The sequence below is a fragment of the Hydractinia symbiolongicarpus genome, chromosome 8, assembly GCF_029227915.1.
Source record: "Hydractinia symbiolongicarpus strain clone_291-10 chromosome 8, HSymV2.1, whole genome shotgun sequence".
Classification (NCBI taxonomy): Eukaryota; Metazoa; Cnidaria; class Hydrozoa; order Anthoathecata; family Hydractiniidae; genus Hydractinia; species Hydractinia symbiolongicarpus.
The window spans coordinates 18,986,425-19,002,429 of record NC_079882.1 but is presented as its reverse complement, the minus strand read 5'-3'; the positions used below and the strand labels follow the sequence as shown (position 1 = coordinate 19,002,429).

The following is a 16,005-nucleotide window of genomic DNA, read 5'->3' as shown; positions in this document are numbered from 1 at the left end:
ATTTATTGGGAAGTACATCTCGAAAATTTGCTTCTTTTTGCCCTATACAGTCACGAAAACTTTGTAACAATGTCAATGGATACTTAGTAATTGATAACCATTTATGAATATAGTATTTCTCTTTCGTTAGTAGTTAGCTATTGTAATAGATTTTGGGATTTGAAAGTTCATTAATTTTTGTTCCCTTGCGTAAAATTTAGTTTGTGCCTGCCACAGTTCGGCTCTTCTTTAAAAACGAAATTTGCATAGCAATGTAGAACAACAATAACAAAAAGTCAGATTTTTAATAAATTTTATGATGAAGATTTCCAATGTTATTTACTTTGTATCGTTTGTTCTTTTCATGAAAATTCATTAAATATAATAATTCAACGGTAATTTTGCTGCCTTGTTAAGATTGATCCAACTTATTCGTGAGATGTCAGTAAAAAAGTGACCAAATTCTGTTTAGTGATTACATTAGAAACGAAAATTTTTGGACGGAAAAACTTTCAGATTTTTACGTACGAAATTTGTGTCTGCCGAAAGTCCAAAAATTTTGTTTTTTCTGATTTTTTAAAAAAACACCAGTGCATAAAAATTATACAGAGGATAATCAGAAAATCAATAAAAACTGCAGTTTATTTTTTCGTTCTATCTAAAAAGTTGGATCCTGAAGACCCTTTTTTAGATCTTGATTGAATATATGTATACTATAAATCCTTCATTTTGTGTCATTTCCCGTAATTATCAAATTGGTTAAAATTCGTTCAAAAGACTTACCCATATATATTTTATATTTATATTTTTACCAACTTATTTATTTATCTTGTTTTTTCTTTTTCTAATGCTATAAAACCAAAAAGTCTCAACAAAAACAAGAATAAGTAGAAATGTTAAATATTTTTTAGGTTGCAGTCTAAATTAAAATTGTTATATAAAAAGAAGAAATTAGCAAATTTCTTTGAATGTATTCCTTTGGCATGTATATTTTGTTTCCATTCCAAAAAATAGGTTGGTGAAATATTCTATTGATAGCTTAGATGAAATTAATCTCAAGTGTAAAAAAGAAGCAACGAAAAATAAACTATAATTTTTTATTGATCATAAAATTACACAAAAGAAGTGTATTAACAAATTTAAAAAAATATATAGTGTAGAAAAATTAACAAATTGCACAACTATAATAATAACATTAACCCGAAATCACAACAGGTAAAGAATAATAAGAATTGTATGCAGTAAATAATTGTTATGTCTGGATTGTGAAAGTTGTAAAAATAGATGGCTACATGAAAACATTCTGGGAAAAAACATCGTTAAGTGTAATGATTGGGCTTTTTACGCGATTCTTAGCAGTTCAAAGTGGTAAAATGCCTGATTAGTTAAGTTTAACATAAATCTTAAATAAAATTCTTCCTTGTTTTTACATAGCAACTTTTATTTCAAGAAATAAAGTAAAATGACCAGGTTTCTTGAGAATTTCAATTTACTAAATGCTGTGTTAGTTAAAGTAGACCTTTATAACTTATAAAAATTTCGCGCGAGTTTAAACAGAGTGTCTGGCGATTTTGCGAGATCAAACTCAGGATCATTCAGGACAATTTACTTAGTAATATTGTTAATTTTCAGGATTTATATTGAATAAACTTAACATTTTAGGGCCAACAAGACACTCTGTCAAAATTTGCGTCTGTAATTTCCGCGCACCCAGTTAAGCACATTAAACTCTCGCGCACTCCTTACAGGTAACAAAAAGCTATATTTACAGCTCAATATATAGCACATTTTTCAAAATTAAGATTAATAAAATTTCAACTTTTGTTTTTGTAATAATGGATCGTTTTGCATGACTGATTGGCGCTTAATTTACACCAACCAACACTGAAAATATATATATGTATAACAGTTAATTTTATGATTTCGAAAAAATTAGTAATTTTGCGGAACCAATTGGGTTTGTACAACAGCTCAGCGCGAAAATGTTATAAAGCAAGGTATTGCGTTGAGTCTCAAGATAAATCCTTTCGTAACAATACATGAGAAAAACAGGTCCATTTACACAAATAAATCATTTAGTTGTCTGCCATATTACAATACCTAAAATAATGCCTACAACTAATAGAATGACCAGAATACAACACATCTTTTTTCGAGATGCCTTCTGATAATGTTTCGCTTTTTCCAGCTGCACGTTCGCCGTTTCGACATGTACTGCAGCGCTATCGACATTCGCTTCGATACTGTCTGTAAGGAATAAAATTAGGAAAACTCTTTGTACTTTACACAAGCGCAATATAAAATAACAACAAATAAGCAAACTTCAACTGGTGTACATATCACTTACCTATTACGTCACCTTGCTCGTGCACCATTATGGCAAGATCTTTAAATATTTCGTTTACATCGACAATGTCGGACTAAGTAAAGAGAAAACCATCGGTAAGACAAATCAGGCGACGGCTTCTAACTTACTAGCATGAAATAATGATGAGAATATTGTGAACAATCGAGGCTAGTTGTTTCGGAAATATCTGGATAACACGGTGATAATGAGCTATCTACACTCACATTTGAATGAAGTAAAAAAATGCATCCGTTCGCGAGTTTTCAAGACAGGAATGCAAAAAATCTAGATTGCTCCAATATTATAAGAAAATTAAAACTTACAAGATTTTGACCAAGTAAGGAAAATCAAGATCAACATCCTGTGAGAGAAATAAACTAGAGTAAATAAAATTATAAAGCTGCTTGGCTTACCTCAAGTCGGCGAAGGGCTTCTTCTCTCTCCCTGATCATATCTATAGACAATTCTGCTTCTGCTTGCACTTGCATTTGTGGCCCTCTAGACATGAAACATAACCTCATCAAATTAGCAGCAGAAAAGATAAAATGACAACATTATATGCTACAATACCTGTCGTGGTTCATTGGACTAGTGTCGCGATGCTCCTGCGAATAAAAAACACATTTGACTATATTAATGGCTGTTCTTGTCTTTATTTAAATAACAAATTGTTTACAGGGTGAACGCTGTGACAGAGATGAATATTATATGTAGTACATCAAACAATGTAGTAAATACTAAAGTGTTTCATCAAACCGTCTCAATATTTCAGTTAGGGAGAATTTCAGCCAATGTAATACAAAAACAAAAACATACATAATTTTGGAAACCTCGTTCCATTGACTTTGCTCTTGCACGTTGTACGCTGGCTCTCTCCTTCTCTGCAGCAAGCTAAATCAGTTGAAATGATTCTTATTGACTGTACGTATCAATCAATCCTCTCTCTATATATACTCCCAGCCTCTTTTTTCTATTCAGATAGCAACACTTTATTCTGTTCCGCAGTACAACAGTTAATAACAAGCATGGCAAAACGTGTTTATTCGTGGTTCATATGCATGTCTTACCCTTTGCACTTTCTGAAAATTATGAAGCACATTTGAAAAGTTTTCTTGCAATTTATCTTGTTGAATCTTTCGTTGGCGCTATAACAAATTCATGGATTATTTCAACATCATTTGCCTTGTTTATCTGGGTGTTCCTAACTATGCATGCTTACAGAAAATATCCAGGTTTTGGTAAAACACTAGGCATATGTTAAGCATAAAGTAGAGACTCGGTTCATAATTTCATGATTAAAAAGTCAGAAGTTGTTTTATGTTTGTTTTATGAAAAGTGTAATTGTAAAAATTGTAAAAATTAAAGAAATGTTTCCACATTTAGGGACATTTTTCTTGTGAGTTGTTTTTTCATAAAACATTTTTGTAACCTAATACTTTTTAAAATAAGCAGAATGGCCTGTTTACAAATTTACATATTCTTTTAAAAAGCATGCCAGCATTGAACAACTTATTGAGAAAAAAAAATCAAATGACCATTCCTCATACTTCCATGACAACCCTATAGGTTATGAAAATGTACGAAAAGCTTCACTAAAATAATAATATTTTACATTTTTAACTTCGTTTTATTTAACTAATTCTATATATATTCAACAAAAGAGGAGTCACAAAAGCCGAAGATCATTTTTTATACCACTTCAGTTGGACTGGTAGTGTGCAACTGACTTAGCTGCTTCAAATATGTTGACGTTTCCTTCACAAGGCGGTTGGATTCTTTTTGTTCGTTTTGTCTAAATGTAATAGGTTGAAACAGATTCATAAAAAACATGTTATAAAAAAGACCATTTTGTTTTTGCATTTACAAGGATTTAACCAATATAAAGAAATGTTTTGTTACAGGAAAATAATGAATCCTAAATTTGCGTGGATTGTTTCTCTTCTGTGTTGATTTACGGTTGTCGGTATTTTTATTTTATAAGTGAGTATGCGTATCCTAATTTTTAAGTCGTTAATAATAAAATAATAGTTCAATCTCAGAGAAAATTGAGAGCAATTTGCATTGGTTATACATTTTTAGTTATACACTTTTTTACCATAAGAAATAAATTGATCATTGTGTATACTCACAGCTTGTCAAAAAGTTGAGGTACATCTTGAGATGTTCCAATCTGATTCACCATCTGTTGAATTGCAGCAACTGAAAAGAAATGTGTGCATATAAGAACACACGGAAATGTTTGTGTCTTAGCGAGGAATAGCCTAGGAATTTTATCATAAAATGATAAGCAGACATTCAAATATTTACTTGTGGGCACTTTCAATATAGATTACAAGCAATTTAATTTATAGTACTATGAACAAATATAGCATTAGATTGCTGTGCAGACAGTAGTATGGCTTCAATTTTTTAAAGTGATCCAGCATTTACACAATTACATGTGCAGCAAAAACAAATAAAAATATATATCTTTTACAAAGTGAACACACAAAGACAATAATAACTATATATTTTAGGGAGATGTTCGACCTTGCCAAATTAATTACGTACCATTGCCAGACAATTGACAATGGTAAAAGTCAAGAGTTAGTCAAAATCTGCCATCCAATACTTTAAAGTTGGAAGGCAGATTCATCAGAACAAAATATTCATAAAGTTCAGTTTTTATCATTCTAATTTTTCAACACCAATAAATTGTCTTTCTTTCTTCTTTACAGCACATTTCAACTTAACTTGGGGGGGGGGGGGGGGGAGGTGTTAATGAAAGTTGTTTTACTTACTTTTTCTAGTTAGAAGTTGGATGTTATTGCTGACACAATTTGACAGCCTTATGTATTCGCTATCTCCATTTCTACTGCTGAACCCTACAAAAGAACCTAAAATACGTTAGTCACTACAAAAATTTAATTCCTTTCTAAGAAATCTTAATTTAATCTAATTTTTAGAAAAAAAGATCTTATACCTTAAACTGTCAAAAGTAGTACAGATGTTATGTAATTAAAATCTGCAATCCAGAAAACCCATCCCCCCTTAATAACTTTTTATAGGCTTGTTCAAATGAATCAAACTTAGCACACTTATAGTACGTCACAAAAGGAACAAAATGTCAGCAATAATGTTTTTGCTTGCATCAGCACATTTTCTGTGACGTCATGAAATGCTTGAAATTTGTTAAAAATGTTATTATCTGCTTCAATTACTTTAGTTCTAGATCGAATTTTTACATTCTGTTTAAAGTTTCTGAAAGCTACATAAAAGTTATTTAACATATTTTCCGGTTTTTACATAGATCGCAGGAAAAATTGACAAAAATTACCCGAAAATCCATTTTTTTATCCGATTTTCGGGTAAATTCCAAAAAAATCGGGAAATCGAATTAATCATGTGTCCAAAACATGGAAAATGATTTTTGTCAACGAAACAAAGTTGTGCTAAGTTCCAATTTTAAGGATTATCCTAACAACAGTTATTATATTTTTTCCATTATAAGGGTTTCATAGAGATTTTTAGGGGTAGTTTCAAGTGATGGCCAATATCAGAGCCTCTGAAAGACATGGGACCTAAAAATTTGGCATGCAGGTGTCTAATAGATAAATACTGAAACTCAGTAAGTATCATAGCCATGCAGCATCATTAAGGAGTTATTAAAAAAAAAACATTCAGGAATATGTCCCACCCTCCGGACCAAATAGGGTTACGTGTCCTTACCTCCTGATTCAACACCATATCCAGATTGATACCCTTGACCTGATCCAAAATCACCTCTTGACATATTTATTTTTACTCTATATATTTCTTAAACAAAAAATATAACAAATGCCTAATTATCTACATAATATCTGACACCTAAACAAAACAGAATAATTGTTGCAGTTTCCCTCTTTAAAAAAACTTTTTGCATACATAAGGCCATATGATTTGTAATGAAATACTCTCATCTTTGAAAAATTATACAATATATACATGTCTAAATTTTCACTAAATTTTAATGGAAATCAGTTTTTAATTTTAATACTTAGAATTTTTACGATTTATATAGTATAAATGATACTAAAAGTACATTCCCTATAGAACTGTTATAATAAATGTAATAAATTGTTAATTGATATGATTGTGAAGCAACAACAAAAATAACAACATGCTATGTATAGAAGTATATTTTTCTTGTTTCATGTTAACTAGTTGTTTGGGGAAGGGGGGAGGATGTCAGGTGCTTGAGAGGCCCAAACCAGATGCGTATGTTTCCAACCTTACCCATAATGCGCAACTCTTGGTTAGGTCTGCGTCTCTCGTGGAAATGCTAACTCACCTGGGGCGTCTCTTGTGGAAACACCGACTTCTCTCATGGAAACACAACCCTCTCAGTGAATCTCGTGGAAACGCCTACACTCAGCAAATCTCGTGGAAATGCCTACATCTCAGCAACTCTTGTGGAATTGCCTACATCTCAGCGAATCTCGTGGAAACGTCTACACTCGGCAAATCTTGTGGAAATGCCTACATCTAAGCAACTCTTGTGAAAACGCCTACATCTCAGTGACTCTCGTGGAATCACCTACATCTCAGCAAATCTTGTGGAAATGCCTACTACCTGCTATTATGCAACTCCTTTGTTAGGGAAACAAATGCATCTTCATTCCATTTGGCTGACAAAGAAAGCCCGACATCCTCACTACTTCATCACATCAGTGCTTCTATCTCTGGAAGAAAAACTTGGTAACCACTAGCAGCCAAATTAATCACCCTCGAAATCACATAATTAGATCACCACCTTGTGGCTAGAGCACTGGTATAAGCCAGCCTACGCCTTTGATGCCAACCAATCCATCTATCGAGTGTCGCAGATTGTCCAGCGTTGTTGACCGCTGTTCGTCATAGAACCTCTGAGGCAGATATACTGGTTTTGTAGGTGATGGCCCAATTATCGTGTTGATATGTAGGCTATTGTTGATTGCAGGAGTGATTGGTTTGATAAAGGAGTGGGTGGGTGGGCAAACCAAACTGTCAACAATGAATGATAGGGGGAACTAGTTGACTTTATCTGCTCCTATTTATTGACTATGAGAGCTAAGGTAGACAAGGAATTTGGGAGCCAAGATCTACCACAGTCCCTGGCAGCACCTTTAGAGCTTGGAATAAGGATAACACTAATGTCCATGCCCTGTGACCCCTCACACTGGCCTACCATCTTGTATTTGGATAAACATTGGGCTTCTACTGACACTAGAGTACCGGATGCCATATCAAAATTCAAGCCTCTCAACAGACATATAGAAGTGCTAGCTTTAGCAACCGCAATTACCATGTGGTGAACTGTAGGTTCACCACCATGTATATATCTTGTATAACATTAGCATGGAGAAAGGGTAGAAAGTTATTCAGACTGTATATTCTCCCAGTAACTTAAGACTAACCTGGTTCAATATTCCACCGGTACTAGCTGAATATCATAAAATTTATCCTGCAGGCAGTAAACTTTCCTGCCAAAAGCTTTTGCCACAATGCATCTTTCAAAGTGCGATTTCAGTAATGGTGGTTGATTTGAACACAGAGAAATTACAAAAAGGTTTGTAGGTTCCAGCCTGCTTACTTTTTTGCTTCTTGCACATAAAGAATCACTTAGTGGATTAGCTAGCATTTACAAATGCTTCTTAAAGGTTACCTCACGTGAAAAATCAAGTTAAGCTCATATGAAAGATCTTTGAAAGTTCTCTAGAAATCTTTTTATTTTTTTGAAAATTTTTTATCCGTATCCGAGATATTTGTCTTAAAAGTTGCGCTAATTATGCAAAATTATGACGTCATGAGTATGCATTGAGCATAACGGTAACTAAATATTAAAATTTATTTAAAAATGTTAACGCGTCAAAGTGAACGGCTAGAAAACATTATTAACTCTCTATGGCTTGTCAAAAATGTAAAATTAACTCCCTTGCAGAGCAGACTTATGACATCATGCATAATTAGTAAATCTTCTTAGTCCAAATTCTAAAGAACCAATCAAGAATTTTTAAAAAAAATATTCAAATTCCTAGACAACCTTTCAAGCTCTTTCATATGCAATTAACTTTAATTGCTTTGGGCTCCAGAATAATAACACAAATTGACAGAAACAATGTATTTCTATTGGAATGAGTAGATACAACACGTTTAGTGTGCACAGATTTATTTATTTATGGTAATTTTGGGGGGAATGGGTAGGAATAAAGGTGCCTTCTTCGTGCTTCGTCATATGCACAAATATATAATGCATATCCTCAGCGTCAGGATATGCATAAATATATAATGCATATCCTGAGTGTCAGGATATGCATTATAGGCGTCTTCATGCCCTGAACGTCAGGTGCATGAGACAGAAGAGATGTACTGAGCGTCAGATCCATCAACATGTCCTGAGCGTCAAGTACATGCTAATTATTGTGTTTTCTTCCATACCCTGAGCGTCAGTTGTGAGAGAATACTGGTGTTTTTATTCATACCCTGAGCGTCGGGTGTATGAGAGATGCCCTGAGCGTCAGGGGCTTCAACATGTCCTGAGCGTCAGGCGTGTGTTTCCTATTCACATAATCACTACACTAGAGATGCCCTGAGCGTCAGGTGCATCGACATGTCCTGAGCGCCAGGCACATGCTAATTACTGGTGTTTTTATTCATTCCCTGAGTGTCAGGTGTATGAGAGATGCCATGAGCGTCAGGAGCATCAATATGTCCTGAGCGTCAGGTGTATGAGAGATGCCCTGGGCGTCAGGAGCATCAATATGTCCTGAGTGTCAGGTGTGTGAGAGATGCCCTGGGCGTCAGGAGCATCAATATGTCCTGAGCGTCAGGCGCATGTTTCCTATTCAAATGCTTCTGATTAATATGCCCTGAGCATCAGGCGCACCTCAATGAGCATGAGCAAAAATGGTGGACACATGTATAAACACCCTACACATTACTTGCCTAAACGGCTGACGAAAGAGGCCCAACACGCCCACCAATTAAATTAGAGGCTACCTACAGGGTAAATGTAAGCTGTAGGGTACATCTGAAGAACTTGTGCAGTGTGGGGTGTTCAGTTCTTATATGCAACCATCAATAATCAAGACCTGGGTAGGGTCCAGCTCCTTTACAGGCAAGTAAAACTAATATTTCTGGCAACCTTTAAGATCAGGTCTATAGGTAGAAACCACTCCCATTGTGCAAGGCTCGGTATGACATCCTTAATGATTAAGGTGAACCTAATGTATACCAACCACAATGCTAAAGAACTGTACTTCTGTCATCACAATTAACATGAACTAAACTTGCAGTTTAGCTCCATTTATTTTTCGCAGAGGTAACCTTTAAAGAGCAGAGAAGGTCAGAAAGTGTCAACTAAATTTCTGAAATATTCTGTCAGTAGTTCAGAATAAATACCCTAGTTTAGACTGCCGGTAGTTAGTACTGGCAAAATAAATACCCCACTTATTCTGCTGGCACCAGAAAAATATCAAAGTTTAAAGTTATTCTGTTCACACTCTGGCATAAAAGCAGGGACAGTTATTGTTTCCCTTTACAAGTAGTAAAGGGGCTTTGTGGCTTCCCCCAACAATGAATGCAAAATTTTTATCTAAAGAATTTTTATTTGAAGAGTAAAAAATCAGTAAACAAAGTCATTACATTAATCCACAAAGCTAGCTTTTTAGTAAAGGGAGAGCATCAGGTTAAAGTCTAGGCTAAAGTCAGTTGTTTGTTTAGTGGTTCCTTCCAACAAAACATTTTTTATGTTTTGACATTTAACTACACAACTATCTCTTCTAATCTAACCAGGGAGGGAAAGTGATTCTTAAAAATACACCTCTTCACAGTTAAGTTTTTGGCTCATTTTCTGTATTGAAAAAAGGACATAAACATAGTGAATTTGGCTACGGGAATTATAAAATATGTAATAAGATTGTTTCACTTTTCTTCACGGTCAGAGCCTTAATTCATAACAGTTACTTCCTTTATTTAATTCTCAATAAGAGCGTTGAAATAAAAAAAGAAGATTTATGTAAACAATGGTTATAGCTAGCTAGCTAGCTGAAACTGTGGTTAACTCCTGTATTTAAACTCTTGGTTAGCCAGCTATATAGCATTTCCCTCCTTTCGAGTCCCGTCATCTCATGTATTTTAGGCAGTTAATAGATTAAGATTTTCAGCATAAGTTTTCCTCCTCAACAAATAGTTTATGTATATGTGAAATTTAGAATGAAAAGAAAAGTTAAGTACATAAAAAGATAATCACACCACCGACAGTCCGACACGATTGCAATGTATAACACCGTTCAAAATGCGATCAATATCGACTTTCTTATTTATTGTATATAGAATATATATATACTTCTATATGCTTCTATATGTTCTTTTATATGCCGCTATACGCTGCTACACATAAACTCCCCGAGACTATAGGTCGGCCCATGCTGAAACGTAACTACTGGAGTTAACGCTCTTAGACTATACTAGACCCTTAGTAAAACTGAGACTGTAACAAAACTACAGGACTCAACAGCTGAAATAAACTAAAAAATCCTCGCACTCGGCGCATTTTGTTATACCTTTTAGGCTATATAATATGTAGAAAGCCTATATGCTCCCTAGAGCCTTTTGGGTTCCTAGAGTCTATACTATCGCTAGTGTCTTCAAGATCCCTCGAGCCTATAGGAATTCCAGCTCCTATAGGGTCTATGGAACCTATGGGATCTATAAGACCCCTAAGTTTCCGAGAAGGTGGAGAAAAAAAGTCACCAGTTTCTTATTTGTCATGCTCATCCTGCTGTCAGCTTTATTGTCATTATCACAGTCATTCAGTCTCCAGTCAGGTATTTTATAACCTTAAAGACTACCATTCTAAGTGGTCTTTTGACTTTATTTCTAAAAAGGAGCGAACTCCAGTATCTACACAGCGAACTAAAAACAGAAATGTTACATACAAGAAAATGCGAACATCAGATTATCTTTTTGGAAATAAAAGTGCCTGAGTTGGACAGCCAATGAAACTGTAGCATTGTTTTTGGTTACGATGTTGTAAGCAGTTCCATGGGCGAAGTAACAGTGCAAAACATCTGTGTATTGTGTGATAATGAAACTTCAACAAACATTAATTCTCTTTGAGAAAAAAAAATCAAATTGGAGTACATGTGGAAGGAACTTTAAACAATTTTTTGTATTGGATTGTAATTTTCATAGTGCTTATGACCAGTAGAGGGAGGTTCAACGTAATTAATAATATTTTTGATAACGATTGTTAAAACTTATTGTACTTCAAAACGCTTTAAACGATAACACCATTATAATGATTTTTACTCACTTTTTTAGCAATTTTACCATTTTTTCCATTTGACTAGATTTTGGCTGTGTATATACTTTTTTTTAAATTATATATATTATATTTAGAAATTATAAAATTACATAGTATCATCCGTTTATTCGGCTTGATACCTTGAAAATTCAAACATACGTTATTTTATATAATTTTGTTTTGGTCTATTTCTATAGCGAGAGACCGCCGCTCAAAATATATAATATATATATAATACTATTTCGGCTATCGGAATTCCCTTATTTCAGATAGTGTGTTGGTCAAAGACTTGTCGATATCAGATATGTTAACATCCCGCCGCAATGATCTTGATCCACGCAGGCATAGCAATGTCGATCGGAGTAACGAAAAGCAAATTTTCGTTCTGACAAACGTCGTAGCGATAGACGTTGGTATACCACGTTTATCTGCTATCAACTCAGCAAGACGTTGATAGAATCTCTTGCATTCTCTTCCTAACCCACCGTGTGTAGAAAACACCAAAGGTGTAAAAGAACCATTTTCAACCTGCAAAACCCTTTCGTTGTATAACCTTTTCTTTTCTTGCTCATTTCTTTCATAGCAACGTTTGATTTCTGTGTTCCTATACCTCTGGGCGTTAAGGTAAAAGACCCTGACATCGCAGAATACCCGTTGGCCAGGAATCCAGAAACCAAGTGCGCTAACATCTAATCGGGCTTCATTGGATGTGATCGCACTTTTCTGGTCAAAGCGTTCGTTTTGTAGTGGAGCAAGCATCGGTTCAATTCGTACGTCTTTACACACTTCTTTCAAAAGCTGAGCAGTTATATCACGAACTTCGTTATGACGTTGTGTGACAAACCCACCCTTTTTGCAGGATAACGCATGAGCAAGATCAAACTTTGAGCCACATGCACATTCAAATGGTAACCTGGGTAATTCCCAGTTATATCGAATTCTCAATGCGTCGAAAAACTGCTCCTTTGTGAGGTAGTAACCACTCTCTTTTATTGGCAGAGTCGTCAACCATTTTGACGCACCTATTTCCTGATTTGCTTCGTTCTGCCTCTTAGCACTTTCATCCATTTGTGACAATAGTCCTTGCAGAATGTTTTGATGGCTTTTATTTCTCTCAGACTTTATTTGGCTTTTCGTTTTGCTGATCTCGTTCGCATTTTCATTTTGTCTGAGAAGAATATTTACGAGCTCCGTCGTCATTTTCCGAGAATTCTCGTATTCTGTGTCAGAAACATTCTCAAGGATTTTTATTCCTAGACCCCCGAGACGTGGTGGCAAGGACATTAGCTCCCTCTCTACATCGTTTACAATATGACCACCAGTAATAGCCGGCAACAGTTGGTGTCTTATTACACTTTCCACTGGTCGCAGTAATGATGATATTTCTGGGATGGTCCGTAAATAGTATGTGAAGCGATGTTGATATCCACTAACATAGCATGTGTAAGCTGCTTGTGGTTCGATAACAGCTATTTCTGAAATTAGTGTGATTTCTTTCACCCATTTCGCGACAATGTTTTCAACGTACTCTTTTCGAAAAGTCTCACTGCCAATAACTGCTCCGAGATGTCGTTCTCCTGTACATGTAATTTGGATATTTGTTTCTTTGAAGTGTGTTTTTGCTCCTTCAATGTTCTTATCTTTCACAATTAGCCATGATTTCTTTGGCTGTGGTTGGTAACCAAATTTTGGGCTTTCCACAATGAGTTCGTCCCACCATTTCCGAATGGTGGAAAAATTTCCAACAGCTGTTAAGTCATCAGCAAAAGCTACCAATTTCATATCAATATCAGCAATGTTTTTCATTCTATCAAGTAATGGTGTGAGTCCTATTGCGTAAATGGCCATCCCCAACGGGTCGCCTTGAGTGGTACCTTCTCTTGAACTCAGTTCAGTTCCACCAATCACAAAAAGTCTCGCAGGCTTTATGTAGCAGTTGTTGATGTATGTTGCTAAAATCGGGCAAATGATCTTGGTATGAAGTGTTGCACTACGGTTCAAGGTATTGAAGGCATTTGCAGCATCAACTAATAAGACACATTCGGCTTCTTCACTAGAGTATGCATCTTTCATTGCATGTATAGCAGCTTCGCACCCAGATTCATGACCGGAGCACATTTGAATTTTTGAACAAGATTCAATAACATCATTCTTTGATTTGATTTGATTTGATTCTGTGTATATACTTGCGTCACAGTTTATACGATATATCAAGCTTATTTTTGAAAATTTTAAACATCTCAAAGTTTTAGTTTCAAATGAATTAGTCATATGTCGTAAATATGTTGGTGAGAAGTATTCGACATAAAAATTTACAGTTTCTATTTTTTTTGTTTGATTCATTTTTGTAGTCACAAGTATATCATATATTGACTAAATTTTTATTGATTTACTCTAAATATTATACAAACGCACCATTGTTTAACAGCATTAAAATATGGTGGTATTCATTTTCTTAAGCCTATAGCTTCAAAATTTTATTTCAACAATATATCTTTAACACGGAAAAGTGTTTTAAACTTAAATTCGGGACTTTTATATGTTTCCTACATCGAAGATGTAATACATACCACATTTTAATCCACAAAACTAAAGTACTGCTTGAGAACAAATTAATTACTTATTTTTGCGATTTATTTGGATAACATTCAAAAAAAATTTTGTACTAATAATTCTTTTATAAACAAGAATCTTTAGCAAATTAGCGAATTGTCTGACTTCAACCTCGTCCCCCCAGCGGTTGTTGTCTCTTTTCTATAACCGAGACGGCAAGCGCCATCCGATGTTAAAAAATATACAAGATGCGCTGGGGACCAGGTTGGTCTGACTTTTGCAGGGTACGACTAAAGCAGATGATTTTATCCTAGCTAAATAAGAAAATTCAGAAGAAATTTAAAATCAGTCTGACTTCGCGAGAGTCTATTACATTAAAACGTTTGTGACTTTACATTGAAGTTACGCAATCTATACATTACCCAAATTTAATCATAAAGAACACTTTCTGTGGTTAGTAAATTTAAAACATTTCACATTTGGGCAAATTTGGGTGTCTGGACGGTTTCTTAGCGCAACACAAATATCCAGAGGATTTTACAATTTCAAACTTGGAACAGATTGAAATACATTCTTGGAGAAAAGCGAAGAGATCCAAATGTCTTAGAGACTTCATAGTCTAAGGGATGTTAGCGGTTACCCATAAAAAGGCATATAGCTGCTTTAGCAAAATATAAAAGCATATACTGTAATTGACGGAGTAAGCGCCCGGGGCGCTTATTTAAGATTTTCATGTTTAGGAGGAGCGGTTATTCGGCAGGGGCGTCTATTAAAGCAGAGGCGCTTATTAACTTTACTAAAATAAAAACAAGTAAAATGTGTCATTTCATTTCATTTTTTTTCACTTTTAACGAACAACATCTAAACAAAAACTAATCTATCTTCTCAATGTTTTCGTCTTCGTCTTCCTGGTCTAAATCGACTGTATGTGAGGAACTCGGGTGTTGCCTGTGACAATGTCATTTTCATTGATTAGTAAAATACATTTAAACAAAACCTATTTTTTTTCTCATATAAGCGCCCCTTCTAATAGCCGGGTGGTAATAAAATAAGCGCCCCGTGTCGCTATGGGGGGTGCTTATTCCGGCAGGGGCGGTTATTCGGCAGGGGGCGCTTGTTTCGTCATTTACGGTAGGAGAATACAGAAGTATATTGAGCGTACAGAAGTACTATAGTAAATGATAGAGTAAGTAGATAGCATTTTGAACGGTGTTATATATTGCTAACCTTCCGACAATTTATTTATTTTCCTCCCGTCATTTGATTTACTTACTTATTCAGCTTTTTTATGAGATCGAGACACATTACGTAATGGTCATCATGATTTGAATTTTCTTGAATTCTGCAGGGCAGAGAGAGCCTTTTCATTTTCCTTAGATTTCATATTAAATTTGTTTCTCCGCGTACTTATATAAGCCAAATATTTTTTTAGCCACACTATATCTCCATATGCGTGTAAAAGTTGGTATAGTCTAGCTAGCTAGCCTAGCTACACATGTAACATTTCTTTGTGGCTTACGAAAAAACTGCAGATGATCTCTTATTCTAGCTGTGTTTTTCTCCTATTTTGCAGGATACTTTGGGCACAAACATAGAGAAGAACAACCTGTAACTTATTTTAGACAAGCTTTTGCAGTCTGTAGCTGAAAATTTACAATGTGTATATATAGCTATATGTGGATTCAAGTGTGACGTTATTTGTTAACTTTTTAGCAGTTAAGCTTTTTAGCTCTGGCGTTTGCATGACAGGAAAAAAGATGCTAGAATTTGGTGAAGAAAGGTCTTTACCTGTGGATTTCTTCTCATCGTTTGAGGTTTTGAA

The 16,005-nt window shown here is 34.8% G+C and overlaps 1 protein-coding gene across 2 annotated transcripts in view; it reads right to left on the bottom strand.

Moving 5' to 3' along the window:
- Positions 1–1,062: 1,062 nt before the first annotated feature.
- LOC130654258 (syntaxin-7-like) overlaps positions 1,063–16,005 on the bottom strand; it is a 34,378-nt gene continuing 19,435 nt past the window's right edge. The window contains exons 2-11 of one of the 2 annotated variants that reach the window (XM_057456808.1): positions 6,035–6,099; positions 5,107–5,190; positions 4,456–4,525; positions 4,022–4,118; positions 3,394–3,471; positions 3,143–3,217; positions 2,897–2,931; positions 2,740–2,824; positions 2,327–2,399; positions 1,063–2,226 (exon numbers count right to left, since the gene is read on the bottom strand). In XM_057456808.1, coding sequence (XP_057312791.1) covers positions 2,051–2,226; positions 2,327–2,399; positions 2,740–2,824; positions 2,897–2,931; positions 3,143–3,217; positions 3,394–3,471; positions 4,022–4,118; positions 4,456–4,525; positions 5,107–5,190; positions 6,035–6,098 — 837 coding nt within the window. In that variant the 5' untranslated portion in view covers position 6,099 and the 3' untranslated portion in view covers positions 1,063–2,050. Of the gene's footprint in view, positions 2,227–2,326; positions 2,400–2,739; positions 2,825–2,896; positions 2,932–3,142; positions 3,218–3,393; positions 3,472–4,021; positions 4,119–4,455; positions 4,526–5,106; positions 5,203–6,034; positions 6,100–16,005 lie in introns of both variants that reach the window. The other variant, XM_057456807.1, reaches the window with a different exon arrangement.